This window comes from Microchirus variegatus (assembly GCF_963457635.1).
Source record: "Microchirus variegatus genome assembly, chromosome: 1".
In the NCBI taxonomy this organism is placed as follows: Eukaryota; Metazoa; Chordata; class Actinopteri; order Pleuronectiformes; family Soleidae; genus Microchirus; species Microchirus variegatus.
The window spans coordinates 34276351-34303681 of record NC_139802.1 but is presented as its reverse complement, the minus strand read 5'-3'; the positions used below and the strand labels follow the sequence as shown (position 1 = coordinate 34303681).

Sequence of the window (27331 nt, the reverse complement as noted above, 5' to 3'; positions counted from 1 at the left end):
AACGCGAGAGAACAAATCAAGCGCTGCTTTAATTGAAGCGGAAGTCCCGCCTCTACGCTCTCCGCTTCGTCTGCTACGGCCGCGGTAGCTCGCCCTCTCCCTCGCCTCACGAACCTCATCTGCTAACACGGAGAAAGACCACGAGGACGACATTTGACCGGCTGCGGACACCGTAGCGCTCAGGGAAGGGAGGGGGTGAGCAGAGGAGCAGTTCTTTGTTGTAAATTTCAGCCTCTCCTCTAGATGGCACTATAAACTACTTACTTCACCTTTAAGGTCATTGGCGTTTACCTGCTACATTGGTTAAAGGGGACATGTTATGCATAATCAACTTTTTAATAATTGTAATATTTATATTTGGGACTCTGGGCCCTATGAGTAGGTAAAGTGTGAAAAAAGACGACTCACTCATGTTTTTGGGGTCTGCCTCAGTCTAAGAACAGGAGATAAAACACGCAATGTTGACTTCCGCACTCATTGCTACATCACAATGAGACATTCCAGGAGGTTCTCACCGACCTCCGCTTCGTCTCTAAACGCGAGAGTGCAGGCGAAGGCAATAGTATCCAAAACGGTGGAAGTCTGTGAAGTGTTCTATTCTTGGCTGCAGAATAGAACACTAGTTCTACACAAACTTCCAGCCTCAGAGGATTTACGTGTCCAGTGGATACATTTTATATATGACGGCAATGTGCCGACTGGAGTCGGCAAATGATACATTTTCCAATTTTTTGTGTCTCATTTGCATTTAAAGAGACAGGCACTCAAACCCGACCGTTCTGAACAGGGCTGTTTTGGCAGGGTGATTGAACTGCTGTGGTGCTTCATCCTTATGGTATTTTGACCAAAGCATGTTACAGACATGTTCATTACGACACCAGGGAACTAGGCTAACCTGTGGAAATAGGGTATAATATGAGTCCTTTAAATTAATTCGTTTCTTTGAGGTATTTCAGCAGTAATATAATTAATTCATGTGAGGATTGAGGTTTGTCTCTATGTGGCCCTGTGATGGACTGGCGACCTGTCCAGGATGTACCCCACCTTTTGCCTTATCTCAGCTGGTATTGGCACCAGCACCTCCATGACCCTCATGTGGAGGATAAAGTGGTAGAAGATGGGTGGATGATTTTTTTTTTTGGCTGTGTAGGTCCACACTAATAAATGAATGTTTGTAGTTCCAAACATGCAGCCAGAAAACTGCCAATGAGGAACAAGTATGCACAGTAATGTCCATCTAGGTTTGAGGTTATGTAAAACAATGTTTCCATTACATAATGTGTCCACTGAGTAGCACTAACACAAAATGCTTACATGGGTTAAACCGTGTTTAGTGTGACCTATACCCTTACTTTTGAACAATAATCCAGTGTAAGGGCAACAAATATCTGCTGTGAAAAAGGACCATTACAACAGGTTTATTCAAGAAATGCTTGAGCATTATATCCACATGTTGTATGTGTTAAGCTCTTCGACAATTTGCAAATATATAAAACCAACTTTCAGTCACATCATTCCAATCCAGAGGTCAGTGATCAGAGAACATAAACGCAACAAAGCTGAGCCTTTTGCACAGTACTTGTACTTCAGATTCTTACAGGTGACGTCGTGACCGATTGAAACCACTTGAATCTCTCCGAATGTGTCTGCGTCACTGGAGCCTCCTCTTGGCTCAATCACAAATAGGAATCTCATTTAATTTGAACTTCAGCTTCTTCTACTTATTACTCACTTATGCACTGTGGTGCTAATGGAGCCTCTGGGAAGACACCATGTGCCAGGACGGACATCACTGTTCACAAATGGTTTTCCTGAGAACAGCACTTGATTGATTGAAGTATGAATTATCCCATTACATTTCTTATGGTCGTTTGATGTAAATCCAGTCTCATTACAGGGTTGATGTATATTATCTACATTTCCATGAAATGAGAGGTTACTTTACACTAGCATTCTGTCATTTAATATGAAAATACCCAGAGGAGAGACACAGAGGGGAAAAATTAGGAAATTAAAGGACACCTAAACATTTTACCCTTAACCATTCAAAGCCTATATTTTTCTTCACTGAAATCATTTATTACACCAGGCTCTTCTATCTGTTGCTTAAGTGAACAGCATGTTTTGTGCATGGGAAACAAGTATTTTTCAAGATGGCATCAAAGAAGTTGGACAATTTTATTGTTATATATTTATTTTCTTTACACATCAGTAACCTTGCTGTTACTATGGAGAAACAGAATGTAGCACAGCATGAAAAAGATAAGCTCCCACATCATTTGAATGGGAAGAGACCATCTATGTGTGGGGGTGTCGGTGCAAGAAGCTTCACTTTCTTTGATGCATGCAGCTTCAAAAGATTTGTGGATGCCTGCACTAGTCTGCATATGCTGTTTGGCTATACGTTGACTGCTCTATGCAAGAGCATATTCATGTCTGATTAGACATATTTCTGTTTCCCAACACATAAAATGATTGGAGCTGTAGTGACTATCCAAACGAAAGCAAAATCCTTCACAATCCTTGAATCAAATCAACATCTCATTGCTCCCTGGTGTCGTACGGCCCCTTCATTGCATTATATTTAGTATCCAGGCTGTTATTGTCCTGATTTTTCACTGAGAAGTCAAAACAAAACCTTTCTAAATTAGGTTAAATAAAAGTTTTACTTTACATGACAGTTTGGTGGTTAAATACCTAAATTATGGTCCATAATAAGGCTTCACCTCCTCTGTTAGACTTATGCCACTTTCAGTGTGGCTCATTATGTTGTTCTGGCTCTTTGCGTTCTTCTCATTAAGGCAGTCACCTACTGAGAGCTGAGCGCTGGCTTCTTGACTGTCACCCTCACCCAATCTAGTCATTTGTAGCCTCTCATCTGTCAATTTTTTCTCCTCACCTACCCCACAAAGATGGAATAAGGGCCAAATTGTTCATTGACTCATTACGTTATCTCTTTATGCATCTGTCATCTGCCTCCGATTCTCTCTGTGTTTTTTTTCTTGGGCAGTAGGAGTGCCAGCCCCACAGGCAGCAGGTGCTCTGGGGTCCTCGTGATTGTCTGCTTCCAAATGGTAATTAGGGCATCCCTGCTGCGCCTTGGTCTTTTTCTGATGGAGCCATAGCAAAACAGAGCACAGCTCACAGCAGATCAATTAGCACCGTACACCTTTTATTTGCCAGTGCTTTTGCAGCTGTTGGCATTATCTTTTTTCATCACCATCACTCACCAAATCACTGCTGTTTTCGCCCTCTAGCCTCCTGCTGTTGGTGCCAGACAAGTCTCAGAGATTCAGAGAGTGAATGTAAACTGATAATAGCAATTGTCTGCCTGTAAAATATGCTGGACTTCCCCTCTACACAGACAGTGATGCAGTGATTGTCCAACACAGTTTTTCCTAAACTCTGCTGTGTTGGCGCTGTTGTTCTGTTGTGGAAACACTGTGTGTGTTTTTTTGCCCTTGTCTGTGTTGGTGTGTGCAACAAAGAATGTGTTGTGAATGTGTGAGGCTATTGGGTAATGAGAAGCTGACCTGTGTACAATGCAGTACAACATTGTGTGATTATGACATGACCATGGTACCATAATGCAGGTCAGACAGTGACCTATTTATAAAAAAAAAACTCCCCATAAGACATAGCAGACTGCTGCTGCTCAGCCAGTCTGACCCTTTCTGTCTGTCCAAATGTTTTTTCTTCTTCTCATTCTTATCCTTTTCCATTCGTCTCATTCAAACTAAATGTCAATTCAAATGCTGGTTTTCTTCGGTTCTTGGTGCATTTTATGTGAAACTACTGCCGGATATTTCTTATTTAGGTGTGGTTTTCAATTTCTTTTTGTTATGTTTTTATCTCCATGCCCTTGTCTTAATATGTCTGGTTTGTCTGCCCTGCAACAGCCTGCACTGAGCAGTGGGGCCAGCCAGGAAATCACTAAGCTATTGGTTTAATGATGCCAGCACCTACTTTACAGGGATTTACATGTCTGTGTCTCTAAACACCCTGTCCGCACACACAAACATTTGCACAAAAACATGCATGGGTATGATATCAGGAATGGCCAGACCATCACCAAGATAGTGTAGCGGTGGCACTGCCCTTCCCATGTACAGATTACATCTACAAACTCTATCATTTTCTTCGTCAGACAGATAGCAAAGGTCAAACGTGTACCTGTAGACATTACAAATGAAAACACATTTTGTGCCCAGCATGCTGAAGAATTAGCAGCAGAATCAGACAGATGGAAAAGCTTAGACTCACACACTCACAGCTTCCTGTAAGGTTTGAGTAAAACGAGTAAAATGGGCCAGTTATCATTGAGACTAATGATACAGCTCATGTCTGAGGCCTGTGTTTTCTTGGGTGGAGAGAGGACATTAAACAGCGGCATTAGTGGTTGGGACTAAATGACAACGCAGGAGGCTTAAAATTGCATATGAGTGTAGAAGGAGTAGAAAAGAAGAGAGGGGGGGGGACAATATAGGAAGGTGAGGTAAAGAAAGAATGAAAAAAGGAAGGAAAATAATATTTTAATTTGGTCATTCAAACAAATTACAGGTAAACAAGTATAAAGTACAGAGTGGAAACTGGGAAGTGTAAAAGAAGGAGCCTAGATATTTAAAATCCTGGGTTTCAAGTAGACCATGGGCCTTTTAATCTCATCCACTTGTCAAACATACACACAGGGCCAGGCAGACGTCTAGCTAGCCTATTTTCATGTGACCTGAATTCCCCAGTGTGGCATTTTTTTCCCTGCCAGGCTAATCTCATTAAGTTGGGTGCAGAACTGTAGAACAAAACACTAGGCATCCCTCACTCCTACTCTGTCCTCCTCTCTTCCTTTTGTCTCCTCTTCATCATGTTCGCTTTTTCCATTAACCCTTCCCACCTCCATTGTCTTCTTCCGTGCTTCCATTTTTGTTCCTGTCCTCCCTCCTCTTCGTCCTCTGCCGCCTCTTCTTCCCACTCGGTTGTCTCCCGTATCTGTCCCTTCTTTCTGTCTAATTATGGCCTGCCACAGCAGAAGGAGAATAGAGCAGGTCTAACTCGGCAAAGGAGTCGAACCTCTGGAGCCACCTCTGCTCCCAGACACACAATCAATCCTCGTTATAGCCAGCCCTCTTGCCTTCCACTTTTGCTCTTCATGTCTGCCTGTTTAAGCTCCTGCACACCTTTATCTGCCAGCTTTTGGACATCAGTGCGATCCATTATTGCATCTGTGTGACAGGTCTGATCCTTGGCCAGGCAGAACAATTGTTTACGGTCATTCTAATCTCCCTGCCTTCTTTCAGGGGTTGTGTGTGTGTGTGTGTGTGTGTGTGTGTGTGTGTGTGTGTGTGTGTGTGTGTGTGTGTGTGTGTGTGTGTGTGTGTGTGTGTGTGTGTGTGTGTGTGTGTGTGTGTGTGTGTGTGTGTGTGTGTGTGTGTGTGTGTGTGTGTGTGTGTGTGTGTGTGTGTGTGTGTGTGTGTGTGTGTGTGTGTGTGTGTGTGTGTGTGTGTGTGTGTGTGTGTGTGTGTGTGTGTGTGTGTGTGTGTGTGTGTGTGTGTGTGTGTGTGTGTGTGTGTGTGTGTGTGTGTGTGTGTGTGTGTGTGTGTGTGTGTGTGTGTGTGTGTGTGTGTGTGTGTGTGTGTGTGTGTGTGTGTGTGTGTGTGTGTGTGTGTGTGTGTGTGTGTGTGTGTGTTCTTGTGTGTGTTCTTGTGTGTGTGTGTGTGTTCTTGTGTGTGTGTGTGTGTTCACATGTATTAGATGGTGCATACAGTGGTGTGTAGGTATAGCACAAAAAGAAAAGGCCACACAGTGAGCACAGTTATTTATAAGATAAGCGCTTGTATCTAAAACAGGGCACAGAAGATGGAATATATATAATGCTGCCACATGCAGTTCTGTTACAGATGGTTCACCCAGATTGGAGGTGGAAATCTCAGCTTGCTGTTGCAGTCTCACCAGGCCTCGGTTCTGAATCTGGTCTGAGCTGTTTTTTTGCAAATTAATCAAAGCGTGTCGTCTGTAGGACAATCATTTTCACATGAAAATGAATCCTTAAGGATAAATCTGTGTGACCTGTTAGCTTTCATTCAGATTCATGATCGCTTTTTTCCATACGAACACGAATTCAAATAAACTTAATGAAAGCTCTTTGTTTCATTTTATAATGTTTTAAATGTGTCTTACAAAGCAGAGGCGATAGGCTTTTTTGAAAAACATAGCTTCTCTACACCCAACATAAAAGATAAAAGTGGCTCACTCTGTGCCTATTTTAATGTATTTTACAGGACTTTCAATAGTTCCAGGAAATATACTTTCCTCCTTTCAAGCCTTTAAATGAAGCAGGATGTAACCCCAGAGGAAGCTACTGATCAGTACTGTCTAAGGCGAGGCTTCCTGTAAAGCAAAGATAATGATTAAAGCTTTGGGCTGGTATTTATTCCTCAGAGTTTTGAAGTTGTGCAACTTATGGCGATTTGCATGCTCCAGCATTATCTCCTTGATGTCCTCGTCCTTAATTGGTATTCACTGTCTTTATGTCCGTATAATGTCGTATCATGATCAGCAGTCAAAGGCTGCATTCGTGCTGCATTCCATTTACATCAGAACACAGGAGTTGGAAGTGGGAGTGACGCAGCCTCTGAGTTGACTACATACCAGAGAGAAATCATGTCATCACCTCAACCACCTTCGTCTTATTCTTTGTCCTTCCCACACCTGTCTCCTCCTCGTCCTGATCACTGACTTTAAGAGGTTTAAGAGGTTCTTCCCATACTATAAGACCTTGACTGAAAACTTAGTTAACTACATTCTTTCCTTTTCCTCTCCTTACATTATTCCCTCTCTCCCTCCACCTCTTTATTACCCCCTGCTGATCAATCTATCAGGAGGCAATCATTTAAAAACACCATTACACGTGAAACCACTGTTGTGGGAAACCAATTAACCTTTACATCCTCCCTTTCCCTCAGGCCCAGGACCTGAATGTGATTGAGGAGGTGATCCGCATGATGCTGGAAATCATCAACTCTTGCCTGTGCAACTCGCTTCACCACAACCCAAACCTGGTGTATGCGCTGCTCTACAAGAGGGAGCTCTTTGAGCAGTTCAGGATGCACCCATCCTTCCAGGACATCATGCAGAACCTGGACACGGTCAGTGCAAGTTTTTACCAAAACATTGGCAGTGAATTGACAGAGGCTTGGAAATAGTGGAAGAGCTTTGCATCTCCGGGGTGGGTTGATGCGTGGTTACTATTCAGTAGATCAAGGTTGTGCAGATTTTCCCTGAATGTCCTCTCCATCTTTAGGGAAAGATTCACAAAGCTATGCGGCCCTGAAATACATGCAAACTGCATCACTAACATAGTGTGTAGTCGGACTGCGCTGCATACAGAGCTCTGTGAGCTTAAGTAGTATTGATGAATTAATCAGTCCCCTTGTGTCGAGAGGCCCGATGTCAAATATTCATTGGGAGTGTTTTGTGTATGGGGGAGGAAGGAACAGAGCAAAAGAATGCTGTCATTTATTGCTGTATTAGTCATGTAGAGGAGGAAAGGAAGCTTTGGTGTGTACATATAAGGGATGGGGGTTGCTGCATACACTGCCATGGGCTTTGCTGTTATCCATAAGTATGAGGGAGGCATGCTAGCTAGAATCCCTTAGTTAAGTCAGTCTCCCTAAGGCTATTCTCAAAAGCCTTCCCTATGCTTGCAAATCCATGTGTGTGAGCATGAGACTCGAGATGAGAGCCTGTGTTTTTGCTCCTCTAAATTAACCCCATATGGAAGGCCTTCGGACTTAATGAAGAGATTAGTATTAGATAGATGAGACGCACGCGCACACAGTATTCTTGTGGGATCTGGTGAATTTTTTTTCAAAAGCGCTGTAAGGAGAGAACACATTGCCCATAGATGCATTTTTTTCCTCTGTTGGTTTGACAAAAAAAGCATCAAAAAGAATCAGTAATACCAAGATTTTTCCAAGGGAAAACCTAGCACAGAAGTTGAAATGCAAACTACCATTTCCTTGAACTCTTGTTTAGAGTGAACCCAGAAGGCATTAGATAATTTGAGCTACAGTAAAGTACTTGTCGTCGAGTAAAGTTAGAGACAAGATACGTGCTCGGACCCTTGATGCCTAGTAGCAAAGTCTGTGTTCATAGCAGTTTTCATGTATCCACTTTAAAATATGGAGCTCTGTTTTCAGTTGCATTTTCATGGCAATGTACTGCTGTTAGGAAACATGACATTCAGCTTGTTGGCTGGAGATGCAAACCGTATAATGTAATGTATGAAAACAAGCTGTAGCTGCATACATTGAACATCGCTTCAAGGCAGCTCTTGGCGTTGAGAGGGTGGAATGTTAAACAGCCATGTTAGTACTTTTCAGAATGACACCCACTATATGATACATTGTTCTTGCATGGATCTTCATATTGCGCCCACTGTCATCATAAAGGTATAGCTCCACCACAGTGGGATACGAGAAGTCAAAGAGCTTCATGACAGAACTGGGAATTGTTGCGAAACCTCCGTGATATCAGTATGACACAAAATCCCATCCATTTAGTAAAAGGAACAATATTTTATCATCAAAGATCATGACAAAAATCCCACCAATGCTGGATTGTACAGCCCAACATTTATTTATTATTGACACTGAAGAGCAGTAATAACATTATATGTTTGACACATAGGAATAAAACCAAAATTGTATCTTCATTAATTTAAATACTATACATATGAATTATATTACATTTTAAGAAAAATAGTCAAATATGCATTACAATGCTAAAAATGTATGCTTGCAGTTTGCTGCCCTATCTTGTTTTCCCTTATTTTTGAATGAATGTATATAACATTAAATTAATCAGAAATACACACTCAAATGACTATTCTAGCTGCAAACGTCTGGTTTTTAATGGAATATGTACATAGGTGTATAGAGGCCCATTTCCAGCAATCATCTCTCCAGTGTTCTCATGTTACTTTGTGTTTGCTAATCGTGTTAGAAGGCTATTGGATGATTAGAAAACCCTTTAAAACCCCGTGTGCAATGATGTTAGCACAGCTGAAAACAGTTTTGCTGGTTCTTTGACGAAAGCAAAGTTTGAAGGGCAAAATTATTATTTTGAATAAAAATCATTATTTCTATTCTTGTCAATGTCTTGACTATATTTTCTATTAATTTTGCAACTCTTTTGATGAATAAAAGTGTGAGTTTAAATGGAATTCACCCCAAACCGCTTGTGTAACTTCTTGAAGTGTTAACATTCCATGTACTAATAAATGTATTTTGGTTTATAAAACATCTGTGTCAGTCTAAATGAATTTTTGACAAAGTTGGGTTCTGTATAATGATTTGCTTTTTCCTCTGTGACCATTAGGTGATTGGCTTCTTCAGTCAGCGTCTGGAGCAGGCTGGAAGTGACCTGTCAGTTGAAAGGGTCCAGGAGGTCATTATGAAAGGAGCCCAGGCCCTGCCCAAAGACAGACTCAGGGTAAAACACACAAACTCACATTCCTACACATACTGGTATGATTTTTCACTCAAGTCTCCACCAACAAGTATCTATTCTGCTTCATGCAAAGGAGTTGAACCGTTCATTGTGATAGATATATATTTTCTGTGGGAGAGATGTCTTAAGTCATAATTTGTGACACCAGGAATATGATAATAATAATGTTATCCATAAAAACAAATACCCCACCCACCCATCCATGTTATACATCAAGGTTGGCAGGTCTGTATACACACACACACACACACACACACACACACACACACACACACACACACACACACACACACACACACAGTAAGAGGACAGATTGGATGGCAGAGCATTGAGACATGGAATAATAAAACATTGCCGGCTGAGGATGTAGCGGGACATATTGGACTCTAAGAATGTGTTGTTAACGGCTGCGATGTACGGTGGATTGGTGCCGGGGAGGTGAAAAAAATTGAATTAGTTTGTCTGGGCAGGTGAAAGAGCAGGAGAGGTATGGTATAGGCATATGGACTGAGGTGAGGGAAAGATGGAAAGCGCCATTGGGACATGAGACAAAAGGCCAAAGCCCAATTCTCATTAGCATTAATACCCATCTTCATTCCATCTCTGCTTGCCTGCTCCATCCGAACATGTAATGACATTTCAAGGAGATGGGATAGGGGGCTATGGGGCACTTTGTCATGGGCACATAAGATCAGGAGGAGGGGGCGAGGGGACATAAATCTGCCACAGCGCCTCGTTACCCAACACCCAACATTCCTGGCGGGTTCGCTAACCCCCGCCCCTCCCAGTGCTCCACCATTAATCAGTGTGGAAATATGTAACCAGCGGTCTCCCCACTCCGCTCCTCACCAGCACTGAAGCTCTTAATTGCATGTTTCATCATGTGTTTCATGTTCTATACTTGGCGGCTGGCTGCAAGGCATTTGTCTAACTAGCCGATATGGAAGAGGGATGGCGCGTGGCCACGTGCCCACGTGCACTCCTCGTCTCACTCTCAGCCGGCACCTCAGAGCGCTAATGTAGCGATCGACCATAAAGCTGTAGAATTACACATGGCACAATGAGGGTAACCCTGGCATGTCCTTCAGCTGTACCTGTAGCGCTCATCGATGGCTGCAGTACGAGGATGAGTGCATGTCATCTTCTCCATCAGTGTGTGTGACTTTGAAGATGACCATTTTGTGTCTGTGCACAAGTGTTGTTGAATTTCACAATGCCTCCTTTCTGGCTCCAATGGAAGACGTGATGTTTCCTCAAGGAGAGGATCCTACTGCTTGTTACTATTTCAAAGGCACCATCAAGCTGTCCCTCTGCTTCTCGCCTCCCCTTTATCTTAAGAGTTCCTTCTGCTATTCAGCCTCCAAAGTGAAAATCCATAGGTTGGATTAATGTTGTGTGGACTCATCAATACATTAGTAATTACTCCGTAAAAGCTTGTAGAAGGAGTACTGGTGTCTCTGGCCGTTGTGTGTGCATAGAGAGAGCTGACAAGAAAGAGATGTAAGGATGTTTGTTTGAAAACAAGTCGAGTCCAAGCATGTAGCTTATGTCAATGGGAGCATTTTCTTTCCAACTACCTGAAATCACTCTTGTTGACACTTATGCAAACTGCATTTGCTTGTACGTATGCCCTTTGGTCTTTAAATCCGTTTATTGGGAGGAGCTGACAGTTGCAAAGTAAACGATGGGGGACACAAGATTATACATAGGCTGTTTACATAAAGGACATAAAAGCAACTACACAAAACTGTAAAAAAAAAATGTAAATTAAAGAAAGTGTTAAAAGAAGTTGGTACAGTAAATACCCCGGGGAGTTTTTCTATGTATGTGTTGTTACTGGGTGTTTAAGTCTACGATGAGTCTCATGGGCTGTGCCTGCGGGATGTGTTGTTTAGCCTGACCAGCTGAAATCTACCTTATTGAGCAGTGATAGTTCACAGACTCTCTGGCTCCTTAGGGCAGAATGAATGGAGGGTTTTCCTGGCCCTTTATGACCTTTTTCAGACCTGGTATCAACTACAAGCTAAGTACAAGTCTAAATGTCCCAGTCCATCTTAAAAACCTTCCTCAGATCCCATCAAAAAAAAAAAAAAAAACACATTTGGACTGGCTTTGCAGATGCATAGGACCATATTCCTGAGCATGTGTGAATGCAATTTGTCCTCAGTATAGATTAGAGAACTCCTCCTCTGGTGAGGTCCTTTTTTTACTCTAATCAGTACCATTACATACATTTATTTGTAGCTACTGCCACTGTATTAATTCTGATCTTTTTTAAATCTTATTTCATGCCACAGCAGTGTGAGCAGGGCTTTGAGTCACTAGTTTCCTCTTCTCTCTCACTCTCACAGACAGTGAGACATCATTATCAGACACACCTATACAAATTGCTTTGTTTTAGCAAACAGACGTTTATTTGAAAACAGGGTGTGGGGGAAGGCCAGACCTGGTCTCGTGGTCACAGGAGACACATCCAGGACTCATTTTGATGCATCCTGGATGTGTTAACTGTCATAGTGAGAACCGATGTTAATACCACATCTGAACAGGGCCCTTAAGCCTAATGACTGTCCTGCACTACTTTCCCACACATTGTTCACTCGGAAAGCCTCATATGGACATGGAATCCTCATATTTAAGATTGTGCCAGGTACAACCTGTCTTCACAACTGAATTAAATTTAGGTCCTGAATTCAACAAATATCTGACTAATTGGAATTAACAAGAGTTGTACAATAATAACAGGAATATTATGAGACGGCTATGAATTTGGATTTTAGCATTAGAATAATGGAGTTAGTGCCATCAAAATGCAATATTCTCTGCGTCACTCTTTACAGGAAACACCAACATTACGCCTTATTTATTTAAAAATCCATAAATCCTACTCTACTCCAGTCTGCCATTTACACTACCTTGACACTGAAATCAAGACTTTTGAAAACAAGTACAAAGTTTCCTATCGGTAACCTAAAACAACATTTAAAAGTAGAAAAGCACTCGGGGAGCGCAGACCTCCGCCAAGGCAGCTCAGTGCCAACAAAATACACCCTGCCGGCGCACCTGGGTCAGACCGCAAGAGTTATAACCAGCGATAACGTTATGGTCAGACATCCAGTGTTGTAACCAGTCATGGCATCCAAAATGTGTTCATGATCATTTGATAATTTTTTCTTGGTCCCATTGTGGACATTTCCTGAAAATCTCATCCAAATCCGTCCGTGACTTTTCGAGTTATGTTGCTAAAAGATTGACAGACAAACAAATATACCTCCTTGGCGGAGTTCAATAATATTGATTTTTGCTGTGCATGGTTTTAAATAAAAAGGAAAAAGAAGATTCCCAACTCCCCCAAGTGCTGATCCTCTCTTTTTCCTTCTGGATCCCCAGACGCAAGGTCACAGGACAGCATACTCATTGGACTCACTGCTAAGACTCACTGCTAACAGCTTCCAACTCTCTTTATGTTCTCAGCAATGTGAAACACAACCAGAGGCACAATCGAATATAGTTGCCTTGTGTACAGGAGCGCCAACAAAGCAAGCAATCCAGCCAGCAGCAATCGGGGCAACACACGTCTTGGAAATAACAAAAATTAGCATGTCCACCAGGCACCATGTTGACATTACTGCCAATCAGAATGGAAGCCACTTCTGGACAGTTGCCAGTCTATCACAAAGCTGACAAACGACCTTCTCCCATTCACACCTATGGGCAATTTAGAGTTTCCAATTAACCTTTAGAGTCTCCAATTAACCTAATCTGTCTGTTTGGACTGTGGGAGGAAGTTGAAGTACCTAGAGAAAACCCACGTATACAGGAGGAGAGATTGTACGATGTGTAGAAATGTGCAGATGGGTTTCAGGCCAAAAACCTTGCTGTGAGGCATCACCACGAATCTTGTATGAAGGGGCTTTAAACTCGATGACGATTGCAAGCCCTTTGATTATAATGGTGCAATATTAAATTGCGGTATTTCCACATAATGACCATGCATTTTATCAAAGATGTTGCACTTTGTAATATAACCTTTGGGTGCTTGCACGCGCATGTGTGTGTGTGTGTGTGTGTGTGTGTATGTGTGTGTACACATACGTACTAGTTCATAGTTGCTCCCTTGCCGCATTCTTCTCTGTCTGAGCTCTGACAGCACAGCGGCGTGCAGAGGAGGAAGGGAACACAGAGTCCTGAGTGAAGATATGAGGCCAGCCAGTCAGTCTGTGTTCATGGGCGAGGGCCTGACCCACCAGGACCCATAACTAACTGATATGAGCCTGGGCCAATTGGGCCCAGACAGCTGCCAGACTATGAACAAAACAGAGGAGGGCAGAAGGAGAGCGTACAACAGGGAGCCACGGGAAAGAGAGGAAGCCACAGTATAGACAGACTAATGTTCAGAGATTATATTAGGGTGTTGGTGTTCTGATTTTTCCCAGAACACATTAAAGCATGGAAGGGACATTTATTCTGTGATGTGAACTACGTGTAGTGATACCCAAGACTTCCCAAACCTCCAAATCCCCTGGGGTCTCCTGTCCAATATAAAAGGAGGAGTTAAAACTGAAACCATTGTATTCAGGCATCATTATTCTTACTTTTTTTTCATTTCGTCTTCACTATCTAGTGAAAGCGTTTGAAGGTGCACAGGGGACTTAATGTTCCTGCAGTTTAGGCTCATCATTTTGGATTAAGGACGTTGTAGCGACACAAGTTGTCAGTCTTTTGGCAAGTTCTGAAATGATGTATTTTCCTCGTGTACTAATGTCATGCTACAATGACAGCTTTTAACATTTAAGGACCAGTTCAATATTTTGGCATCTGTGACTTATAAATATGTGGTTGAACCAGGCACTGGTGAGCTTATTTTAGGCAATGTAGGCTTTGTTCTGTCCTTAACAAAAACCAACGTTTGAAAATGAATGGGGAAACTGGTAGTCAACATGGTAGTCAATGAGCTTTATTGGTGCTGGGATGTAGATTTTGTCTTCCATTGAACATCTAGCTGTTTATAAGTGTTTCAAGTTTTTGTTTTTTTTAGCTAAGCTAACCTGGCTCTGGCAGTGGCTACCTAGTTTCAGTGCCCACATGAACGTGATATTTATCTTGTCAACTAAATGTCAGCAAGAGAGCAAAATTATTGTGTTTCCCAACTTTAATAACAGGATTTTTTTTGCCTCAGTTTCGGTTGCAGTTAGTTTCATTGTTGGCAACGTCATAACACTGTTGAGAAGTAAATGTTTGAATGGATTAGATCATCCTTTAGCATTACATTTGTGTCTCATAGTGTCAGCGTGACCTGCTTACGATAGTTTATGTGTGAATCTGTCTCCTTATTGAATTACGCCTGCGACAAGTTTTCCCAATGGTCAAAGCCGTTGGACAGTCTGTGACTGTCCATAGCCCTCCTCAGGGCGCAGTGTGTGCCACTGCGGAACAGGAGCTCTGCTGGTGGCTTTCCACTCGATTCAGCGTGATGAATGGCCGTTGTTTTCAGTCGATGAGAAAGATCACTGTGAGTAGCTGTTCAGCTCCAGCCAATCAGAAGATGTTCGGAGACTCTGAAAGGAGGAAACAAGTAGACAACAATGGCAAGACAATGGCTCAAAGTAGTGTATTTTTATTTATTTATTTATTTTCCAACAATAGTCAACCCTCAATTTACAAAGACACAGGCTCAGTGTAGATGTCTGTAGTTTCACCTCTTCCTATAAAGCGATTGCTGCATTCAGAGGCCGTGATGAAGTGCTCCTCATATTCCTGGTCTTATTTTGAAAAGAGCATATATTGTTCTTTTAATGGCCTGCCCTTATGGCAGCTTATAACGTACAACATTACTGTATATTGCTATAGCAGCTTATGTCTGACTTGTTTTTATGAAAACAATAACTTACAAATATGGTATGGCAGATACTGCTTACACAAGCATCCTCCAGTATTAAAGATGAGCTTTTTTTCAAGCAGCCATACATTTATTTCCACATTAATGAGAAGGGAATTTTAATTCATAATTCTTTGTGATATATAACATTTCTGCCACACGTGTTGGTTGGTAATATGTCGACATTTCTGCATTGGCTGATGAATGCTTTAATTATCTTAATAACCTAATTAGCATAATCAGTTATGTTTCATATATTATGGTGATTATCGCGGGACAACAGGCTCAGCTGCCTTCTGTTGTGGGTTGTTTGTGTTAGTTCATCATCTTTCAATGACAGACTTTAAGGTACAGTGGGTCGATCTCAGTCTGTGTTTTGGTTAAGTTGCATGTTACAGCTGAATATCTCTTCCCTCACTTTTCCCTTCCAATCATTAAAAGTCTAATGGCGCTTTTCCATTATTCAGTTATAGCTCAACTCGGTTTATTTTGCTTTTCCATTAGCAATAGTACTTGGTGCTTTTTTTTAGTACCTGCTCTGGCAATGTTCCAATGAGCTGAGTCGATACTAAAATGTGATGTTGACAGACTGCCGGCCACTGATTGGTCAGAGAGTGTCATCACTAGAAGAGTCACGAGTACAACATCCGACACACAAACCAAAAAATGAATCGTCAACTACATTGAAAATCGGTTTGAAGCTTTTTTTCATGATTAAAACAAGATTTCTGATTGTTTTAGCTTCTTAAATGTGAATATTTTCTTAGTTTTTTTTTGCTCCATATAACAAAGACATCATTAAAAGTTAATCATTTTCACATTTGAGAAACTCATTATTTCCAGGTTTGACATCTGACATTTTATGGACCAAACGATTAATCGAGAAAATAATCGACAGATTAGATGGCGGCGCCCTGTACGGCAGCGGCTGCTTCGGCTCCCGGTTGTACCGGTTGCCAAGCAACGACATTTCGTTGCCAGTTTTTCACTGTTGTGTTCTCTGTGCAATGACAATAAAAGGAAGTCTAAGTCTAAGTCTAAGATTAATCGATTATGAAAATAATTGTTAGTTGCAGCTCTAGTTAAGAAGTCTTAAAATTCCTGAAAACGTGTCTAACCTCCGACCGTGAGACGCATCACAACCCATTCACCTGGAACCCTTTTGGAGGGTTCCACTAAGAACCCTTTTAAAACCCTTTATTTAGGAAAGGGGTTTTAAAGGGTTCTCTGCATTAAAATGATTCTTACTGGAACCATTAGTGTTACCAAGAACCCTTTGGTAAACGGCAGTTTCGTGCAGCCGTGCTGTGACGACCCCACCCACATTGAGGAAGGTACTCTAGTAATGGAAGGTAGTAGTAGAACTGTATCGTGGAAAACCAACTATATTCAGTTTGTCTATTAAAAACACGGTGGCCTGACATGGCAGCTTCCTCAGAGAAGACCTGCTCCTAATGGACTCATTCACTTGTAATGAAAACAACAATTCATACATTCAGTTGACTGGACAAAAAACTCTTTCCATTTTTGCTGAATGGAAATACTTTCAACTCAGTCTTACACACTGGACCTTTTAAAAACTACAGCTAAATGACATCACAACCTATTGTGTTTGGAGGTCACAATGCAATGCGTGTATGCTCAAGTAAAAGTGAGTCTGTCTGGCTTGAGTAACGGTGTCATATGAACGTTCGATGAGTGGGTACGCTTGTCCGCGAGACGGTCTCCTACACACAAATACCAGCCAGATAAAGGCGCTCCTGCGTTGTGTCTGGCCGTCACAATGGCACTGGTGTGTGTGTGGTCTGGCCTCAGTCGCCTGCCATATGGCCTATGACCCTGTAGCTCCTGTGTCTGTGTCAATATGATACCATGAATGTGGCTGTGAATAGAGGACTCAATAGACGGACTGGGAGCATGTCATAAAGGCCCTGATCGTCTGTCTTTCACCGCAGACTGATTACGGGCTGCATGTGTGCATATACAGTCCATGCATGTGTAGACAGGAGGATATAATGAGGTACCGTTGTATTATTGATGCCGGTCTTTTGCTACCTGCCTGCTGTTAGGTAGACTGGCAGAGGCTTGCTATGGTCCAGTTGCTGGGCTCATGTTTTTATTTAGCAGCTTTAAGAAATCCACATCCACTCTTTCAATAGGAGGCCGTTTAATGGCGTGACAACATTTTCTTAAAGATTTTGAGATACAAATTTGAGGATTGTCGTCGCAGAGGTGTCGAACACTGCACTTCAATTCATAACATTGATTGAATTAGTACATTAAATGGCCTGTTTTGGACTTATTTGTTTGCTAATATCGAAGTATAAATGTTAGGGATGATAAAAATGTAATTTAATCAATACAATCCAAAAATCCTGTAAATCGCATGCTTCACTATGCACAGACTGTAAAAAAGTAAATAAAAATCAGCAAATGCATTTTAGCCGAGTCATGTTTGGGCTGTTTATTTAGGAGAACAATATTTTTCACTAGGCACTAGGGCTGAGCAGTTAAACAACATTGTATCGGAATCGCAATACAGCCTACTGCAATTTTTGTTAAAGCCAAAATGTCTGTCAAAATGTTATTTTAGACTAATCACTGTCTTTACTTTACTTGATCTAAACTACATTTGTTTCTCATAGATCTGCACAAAAATCATGCAGTAATAATAATTGCAATGATATATTTATTTAAAATTGTTCGGGCCCTGCTCAGCACAAACGTGTTGTTATCAGCCAATGCCAGGACCAATGTCGATATCTGTAGAGTTTGCTATTTCGGTCACAATATATTATATCGGACACAAAAAGTGGTATTCCTAATAAACACATTCTTCTATGTATAGCTTTTATAAGTATTTCTGTGCAGTGACTTTCTTCATACTGCTGATTTGTCAACTATGAATGGGTAATCCAAGAAGAGTGGCACTTATCTGTTGCCGTAACCTCCATGTCGGAGGTAGAACAGACTACATGGAGTGTGGACGTTGACGCCTCATTGTGCAAACTTCATGTCAAATTTGTCAACCTTTGAGTCTCGTGGTTATTACCGAGTAATGGAGTTAGACGGCACGTCATGTTATCAAAGCGCTGTTTGTTTGATGGTTGTCTTTGTGTTTATTTGCTGTCTACTGACGTCAGTCAAACCGACTCTGTCCTGGTGCTGATGTCTGTGTTGTCCTCAATGTGAAGGTAATTTGTTGAATTTGCCGTGAGAGCCTCTGCAGTTTACTCTGCAGTTGTTTTCCCTCACAAAACAGCACAGCAGGAGTTTTTTTGAAATATAGTCGTTTCCTGAGGTTTAAAGGTGACATTAGCGCATTAGCCCATTTTTTTAAAAGGTCAGTGGTTGGACCACAGAGTGAGAGACCTGTCTGCAGACGGCTGTAACCACAGTTACCTCACACTCGGACTGAATTACATGAGCTGCACCAACATTTCAAATGTGTTCGGATGCAGTTTCTCAATGGTGGTGATGCCCGTTTCCACATCGGCACGTTGTAAAATGTGTCCTTTAAACACGTATGACTAAATTATTAACTGCACCATTTACCTGGCCATTGTTGCAGCATTCGACAAAAGTTGTGAAGCAAAGTCTCAGTGTGTTACAAAACGCTGTGAGGTTATTTAGTCTCCTGACGAGGCCTCGCACCACAGAGAGTCATTTCAACACGTCACATTAGAAAAAACGATTGTGCTGCATTTGCATGAAAGGTTGACAACTGTCAGAACTTAGTGTTATGCAAGATCCCACAGGAGCTATTGTTATGATTAATTACCCTTTTTATTTTTTTTTATTTCGATGGCAAATCAAAATGTCTGCTGTGAATAATCAAAATTTTTTTGTTCTAAGTGTTGGTGTTTGTGTTATTCAAAATTTTGACGGCAATATTTTTCACTTTTACTGCAAATGAATATCAGCTCCAAATATCGATTATCGGTCTCCTTGACTATACTACCGTTTAAAAGTTTGGGGTCACTTAGAAATGTCCTTATTTTTTAGGAAAAGCTCTTTTTTTTTTCAATGAATATAACATTAAGTTAGGATAGGTAGGTAACCTAGTATACGGTAGTGTACTAATAATCGATATCGGCCCTGAAAAAAACATATCCTGTCTATCTCAAGTCCTAACAGTATTCTCTCCTCATTGTGTTTGTGTGAACAGAAGTTTCCTGAGCTCAAGTTTAAGTACGTTGAGGAAGACCAGCCGGAGGATTTCTTCATCCCCTACGTCTGGTCCCTGGTCTTTAACTCTGGTGTCGGCCTTCACTGGAGCCCACATGGCATCGAGCTGTTCAGCATGGACTCCGGCTAAAGCACCTGCTGCAGCAGACTGTGTATCTCCATCCAGTGTGTGTGTGTGTGTGTGTGTGTGTGTGTGTGCGTGTGTGTGTGTGTGTGCACATATCCCTTTATAAGTATGTGCACAGTGCTTTGAAAGTGCCTCGACCTTGCACAGAAAGGTTTTTCTTTTTATGCAGCACCACCTCTTCCATCCCCACCCCCCATGTCCTACTAATTCCTCTGCTCCTGCACAGTGAGGCTTCACGTGTACTGGTTAACATTTCACACAAAAGCGTTCCCACTCATCTACAGTCAGTCTGTAGTAAAATATCTATTTAACATTTTGCTCAGTAGCTTTCACCTGGTTCCACAGCCACACACTGATCTGCGTCTCTTCTGCAAAAACCTTCAGTTGTTGTGAGGAGCTCAGGACCTTGGCGAAGGATATTCCTACATTTTCATTTGTGCTCACAAAAAAAAGGTCAATTAAAACATGTCCATCTTTAGCGTCTTTCACATGGAAATCTGTAATTATACCTAGGATTTTTAAACCCAAGCCAATTAACAAAATTTGCTGCAGTTTTTTTTTCACGTCTGTGTCATGGGTGAATTACCACATCACAGACATGCTGGAAACAAAATGAGTCCGAAGAAGGAAAAAAAAACCACGTACAACTCCGTTGCTCTCAGTGCTAACGTTACAGTGGTTACTGTTGCATCTTTTACGTCGATCTCGCTTTAAATAGTTGTGATCGTCTAACTTATGGGTAACTTTAGATTAAGGAACACATATTCACCATTAACCAGATGCTTACTAGCATGCATAGAAGTAGCATACTAGCCCTTTATTAGTAAATATCAAGCATGTATTAACACCTTATGTAGGAAAAATCTTATTTCATGTCATAGTAGAGGTAGAATAAGGTGTTGATATATGCTTAGTGATTACTAATAAAGGACTTGCATGCTACTTATATGTTAGTAAGCACCTAGTTATTGGTGAATATGTGTTCCCTAATCTAAAGTGTTACCAAATTAGTAAGGAAATGATATGGAGTGCTGACTAATGTGAGGATTTCTACAAACATTATATATGATAACATCTGTATAATGGCAAAAAAAAGATGAATGCTCAATGTAGCGTTGCACCAGAAATACAGCAGAGGAACATGAAATTAGCACCGTTCCCTGGGTCTTACTTTCCCACAAAAATATATGTGCATTGCATTGACATGGGGGTAAATGCCAATTTAAAACATTCCCACTGGTGAAAACCTGTTTAAACCCAAGATGAAATGTTGTATTCTTTCTCCAGTGGGAATGTGGTACATTGCTCTGGTTTATTTTTTTTTCCCGCTGCATTGAATACTTAATTAATACTTAATACAACTTAATATTCAAGACCTGGGCAATGTGTCAGGGAAGATAATAATTTATATATAATACAAGACTTTTATGTACAATTGTGTTTTATTTTCACCGTGCACGCTTATCTGACTCCTTTGGGTTTGTATAAAGGATTTGTTTTATGTTAGAATAAGGTGAAAACAGGTCAGTTTTGTCTGTTGTGTTGTCGTCATTTGCAGGGCTTCCACGTTAGAGGCCACCACAGTTGATTGGTGGCTAACGTTGCTTTAAAGTTTAATTAATAATTTAATTTCAGTCCCTTGATAATATCCTCAGTCCACATCACTCTGATATGTGTGGTTTCATTTTAGCTCCCGGCTCTTTTATCTGACTTTACCGCGTTGTCGTCCTTTCCCATTTATTTCTTTATAGATACCTAAGGCAAATGTTTAAACTGGGACAAGTCGTTAAGCTCCGTTGTGCATAATTACAGTTATTTCTTTAACTTGTCACTTTGTTTGCATGTTTAACATGTTTAAACTTTGTGTTAAATTATTTATTTCCATGTATATTTTGTCCTTCCTTTCTTTTTTATTACTCTTCAGCACCCCCCCCCCCCCCCCCCCCCCCCCCAAAAAAAACAATGGTACTATACTTTGGTTATTCCCAGGTGGGAAACTGGCTTTATATTATTATATATAATATGACGACAGTTGTCATTTTTGGCAACTATTACTTTGAACATAGAAGTTTAAATAAAAATGTCATTCAAAGGAACAAAGTGCCCCTTGGTTATTCATCAAATAAAGTCAAACACTGCATGTTTATGGACAGCGAAGCCACAGAATAATAATAATAATAATAATAATAGCGTATATGTGTTGCGGGTCGGTCTCTTGTGCCATGTATAGTGTTTCAAGGCAATCGGTCAGTGTGTGGCGAAGTTATAGGGCACTTCCTGTTTCATGGCGAATGGTCGCCAAAATGCAGATGGTTGCCACGCCATTTTGAATATGCGAAACCTTTTAGACAACGTGTGTGTTTTTTGTCAGTATGAATGTATGTTCGCTCATTTACGTCTGGTGCAAATTGCCGAAATGGACGGCAAAACTCAAAATGGCTGACTTCCTGTTGAGTAGCAACCTGTCCACGGTGTGCCCCGCCTTTCACCCCGCAATTTACAATTTAGGAGATTCTTCATGATTAACTCTGTCATAAATCAATAACTCCACAGTTTCCTTTAAACAAATGTAACATGGATTTATAAATGACCCAGGTTAGCCGCCTCTATGTTTATGCTAACTCACCAACATACCTGTTGGATTTAACAGGGAAAATATGAGTCTTTATGTGCTCATGTAACATAGTGTCCAACTGTTACTTAAAAGACAGAGGTCCCATCACACGCTTGATTTGAACATATTTTAGATGCGTTACGAACTGTGAAGCTGCTCACAAAACACAGGAATGTTCCGTTATTCAGCGAGGTAATGTGAGATTCTCTACATCACTACAATAGAGGATTTCTAAACCGCTTTCCACGTCGCTTGTGTGCGTCCTTGCAGCAAAATGGCACAAAAGCAACAACTGCCGCGTAGACTCGACCTCCTCGCATTGTTCGCATCTGCATCGCAGAACATTGACATACTTGGATGCTCGACGTGGCTCCCGCGTCTCGTCGTTGCCCGTTGTGGTCATCGCTGCAGAGGCAGCAGAGACGGAGGCATGAAACCATTCGGGGAGGGGGGGGGGTTTATGACACAATGGCACCCACTGTGTCGCACGGGCTCCCACTTTCCTCGAGAATTTCATGCCTTTCGTCTCCTTTGTGTTGATTTTCATGCCTGAAATTCTCCTATTCTCAAGGACAATATAATAGATGCAATTCGATGTAAAGAATGGCCCATTTTCAACACGAGGTCATTGGTAGGTTACAGTGAGACTGAACGCTCTGGGAGACAGAATCGCTGTGTCTTTCTGCATGGACTCTCACCTGCTTCCAGCTCCATTATCGCGGTGCCAGATGGTTGAGTGGAGGTTTTCACAAAGTGACATGGCCCTCCTTGTTCCTTCATGGTGCGGGGTCACCTTACCATGGGCTCCCATTTCAGGTGGCAGCAGGAAGATGGATGGAGCAGGGGATTCTGGGATGGGTAGTTTATTTATTTATTTCCTTTTAGAGGCTCATATGTTTTCCTCAAGGTCTGGGCGAGATTACATTGCAGCGCAGCTCCAGATGTGGAGGTCACACCCAGTCAGCGTCTATCGAGTGTGATAGAAACTAGGGCGATGGAGACCAGTTTGCTTTAGTGGCTCAGTTCAAACTACTGGTTGCCCCCTTGTGACGCCAAACTCATTAATATGACAGATCACCAAGGTAACATCAGAAGGTCGGAGCTCAGGGGTTTTAGGATGAGGTCACAAAAGCTCGCGCAAAGTGAAAACGGGCACCGAGTGTCAGAAATGAATATAAATACAAACGCATCACGCTCTGTCTGCACTGGTGCTCCTTCCTACAAATGTCCAGCGTGGGTTGGATCAATGGAAAAACAAAACCAAATGTCATATCAACAGATAAAAACAGAGGAGACAGACAGATGGTATCATGATCTTGATGTCTGCGAGATACCGTTTAACTGGTGCGTCACAGGAAACAAACAAACTGACCATGGGAAATACATTTTCCTTTGATCGGTTTCATCCTAGGCCCTTTTGGACATTGACCTTTTTACATCGAGTTATGTGACGTATAAGAGGAGAAAAGCAGTGAAGAAAAAGAAAACAAAGAGTCTGCACATAGCATTGACAAGGCTAACATATAGCATACAAAATACACATCTGGGTCAGACGGCGAGTGTTGTAACCAGTGATAGTGTCTACGGATCACGTCCAAAATGTAATCACTTGTTCCTGGTCCCATTGCGGACATTTCCTGAAAATGTCATCCAAATCCGTACTTGACTTTTCGAGTTATGTTGCTAACTAACAGACAAACAAACAAACTCTGAAAACATAACCTCCTTGGCAGAGGTAATAATTCCCATATTGTCTTCACTGCTTACAAGATTGAATGCACTGTTCTCCCTCAGTCAGGTCTGATAGTATTGCTTGACAAAGCCTGTTTTCAGACGAAGGACTCGGCAAACAACTGTGGAACAAAATCGAGTCGAACGAAATGGTGAAAACTAAAATTTCCGTTAACTGAAATACGTCTTTGTGAATTAATTTCATGCATAATCCTTTTCGGGTTCATATGAAGTATATATTTTTTTTTTCTCTGTCTGCAATTTTGGAAAGGTTATATTTGAGACGCAGTGCTTATTATCACCGTTTTGAATCTTGCACCTTTCAAATACTCCATATTACAACAAAACTAACACTAAAACTCTATTATAAATAACCTTGGTGGGGCAGGCTTTAGTCTGACTAAGCTATTAACATGTATTGAAAGTCCAGTTTTAATTTAATTGGACCAACATGATAATTTTTTGTCGGTTTTTCACCTAATGAACCGTCAGTGTTGTTTCCTTGTATCACCAGTGTGCGATTAGCCTCGCCTCTCTTCTGTGTGCAGACCAGTGACATATATGCAGACCCTCTACACTGTTTCACTCTAACATCCTAAAAAGAGAACTGGGTCAGTGAGTCCTCGAGCTACTCCAGTAAAAAAAAAAAAATGTCCTTCAGTGCCTGTATACAGTGTCGTCCACTAATTCTTTAAACTCTCATACAGACGCATTTTTGCCCGGAATCCATCACGTTTTCACAAAACTGAGAGAAAATGTCTGTTTGCGCAGACGGAAAAGGCTTCACACATCCTTGGAGACACTTGTGTTTCTCAGCTATATATATTTTTTTAACATGTACGATAACATAAAGTGTATGTTGGTCTTCATGTATGGCTTTGATCCATTTGAAGAGTCACGTGGCTGTAGTCGATCATTGTACTGAGGTGTTTGTTTTTATTGACTCCGCATTGGGTTTTGTTTCTGCTCACATAGAAAAAACACCTCATGATACAGTTTTTGACCCATCATGCTCCCTGTTTACTTTTATTAAACTCTTAGAAATAAGGGTTCCAAAAGGGTTTGATACAAGGGCTGAGGTTCTACCTGGAACCATTTGCTTCTGAAAAACCCTTTCCCTGAATAAAGGGTTTTAAAAGGGTTCCAGGTGGAACCTTGATAAAGAGGTTCTACCTGGAGCCAAAAAGGGTTCTCCTCTGAGGACAAGCTGAAGAACCTTATATGGTTCTACTTAGCACTTTTATTTCTAAGAGTGTAATTTATTCACTTATTGGTTCTATATCTGTAGAGGTGTAGTCCACTTGTGAAGTCAAAAGTGAAGTCAGTAAATTAGTAGAATTTGTTAGAAATAAGTTGAACTTGATAGAGATATAGTAGACATCAATTGTCTTACAGGGTGATTGATAAATTAAAAACTCTTTATTAGATCACGCTGTGGCGGCAAACCTTGCATGTGCTGAACGAGGAAAAGACGTATTTTATTTCTTATGACTCCAGCATTTGATTTCTAAGAGTGTGATTGCGTCTTCTAGAAATGACCTCGGGATCAGTTTTAGAGCTAAATAACGTGATTCCAGGTTACCTTGTGTAATAATAATAAAGTAATAATAATAATAATGCCTTTCATTTGTGGCCTTGAGGTCTTTTTACAGTACATGGTTAACATTAAATGTTAAATTAAGGTTTTTATGCTAATTAGATTTTGAAAAATCCGATCTTCTTCTGATTAAATAGGTTTTTTTGCATCATATGACGTGAAAATACCCATACATGTAAACAAAAACGTTACAAAACAAATGTGTAGCTTTGTTCAGAAAGTTAACCTGATTGAGCAAAACCAATGTGATTTTTTGGATTCAGCACATTAAAAATGATCCTAAATCAGCTATAAAAACAATACATTTGGTGTTGACCAGTGTAATTAATAAAAAACAAGCAGTAGAAATTAAAAGCTAAATCTCATGTTTGTATCACTATTTTTCGGAAAAGCCGTTCTCATAAAAGTGATTTTAATCCCCATGTGTAAATCAAAGGTTTAAAGGTTTCATTCATGACAGTCCTTTTGGTAAATCGCCTTGTGTTTCTATAGTCGTTATCGCATATAGTTGCAGATAATTCTCCTTGTTGAAATGGTTTATAGTTATTATTCCGAGCTGCTGCTGCTGCTGTGCAGATTTATTCGTCTGTTTATGTTTGGAGTCTATTTGCATTCGGCACCTGCTTTGAATCTCCTTTTGATCTGTGTGTGTGTGTGTGTGTGTGTGTGTGTGTGCGTGTGTGTGTGCGTGCGTGCGTGCGTGCGTGCGTGCGTGCGTGCGTGCGTGCGTGCGCGCGCGCGCGTGTGTGTTGTTCGGATGATTAATAATGAATTAACTGGTCGTGCAGCTCGCCCGTATATGTTGTATTGTGGCTCTATACTATCTATACGTTTGGAATTGTCTTTGAGGGTTTTCAATTGTTGGGAGTTGGATGGCTGTAGCTGCTGCTGCGCTAATGTTCCTTATTTGATTAGCGTTTTTTTGGTCGAGTGCTTGTAAATCTATAACATACACAATATACACGACGTACACATACGTGTGCCCAGGTGAACGAAGTAAAATAACTACACAAAAACAACCACTTTAATAGTAATAATAAGTCCCTTTTTGGAAAATGTTAAATTATGCACTATGCACGGACTGTAAAAACGTAAATAACATTAGCAAAGGCTTTTTAGCTGAGTCATGTTTAGGCTGTTTATTTCTTCTTTTTTCACAGTTGTTGAATGATGTCTTTGAAATGACTCAGCGCAAATGTGTATTTACATAAATGCGCTAAAATTACTGTATTTTCTCAATCTCATAGTCATTATTCACCATTTCGTTTAATTATCACTGCTCTTATTATTTAAAGCAAAAAAAAAAACACACAAGAATCTTATTTTATGCCATTTCGTCTTGTGTTTTCGCCCAAAATAGACAGTGGGTTCCTTACTTAAATCATTTTGATAAAATCTTGGAGTGTGTTAACGCCGCATTAGCAGAACATGTGAATGTGTTTAATTGCTCCCCATATTCACCCTCCAACAACTTTTCCCTCAAAAACATCACGTTTTATAATGTTACGCCATGTTTTTTCCCCCCATCTGTATCTTGGTCATTGTAAAGTATTATGTACTTTTTTTACGGTCTTTGTGAGAAAAAGAAGAATGGGTTTGTGCGAGACACTTGTTATATGCATTTAAACACTGCTCTCACAAGGTTTTTAGACCCTAACCCGCGACACCGGAATCCAGGCACCATTTACC

At 41.0% G+C, this 27331-nt stretch overlaps 1 protein-coding gene across 1 annotated transcript in view; it reads left to right on the top strand.

Annotated features, from left to right (window-relative positions):
- Nucleotides 1-21640, top strand: part of dym (dymeclin) — a 48400-nt gene extending 26760 nt beyond the window's left edge. The window contains exons 15-17 of the mRNA XM_083896962.1: nucleotides 6960-7142; nucleotides 9376-9489; nucleotides 19554-21640. Coding sequence (XP_083753088.1) covers nucleotides 6960-7142; nucleotides 9376-9489; nucleotides 19554-19703 — 447 coding nt within the window. The 3' untranslated portion in view covers nucleotides 19704-21640. The remainder of the gene's footprint in view (nucleotides 1-6959; nucleotides 7143-9375; nucleotides 9490-19553) is intronic.
- The last annotated feature ends 5691 nt before the right edge of the window (nucleotides 21641-27331 follow it).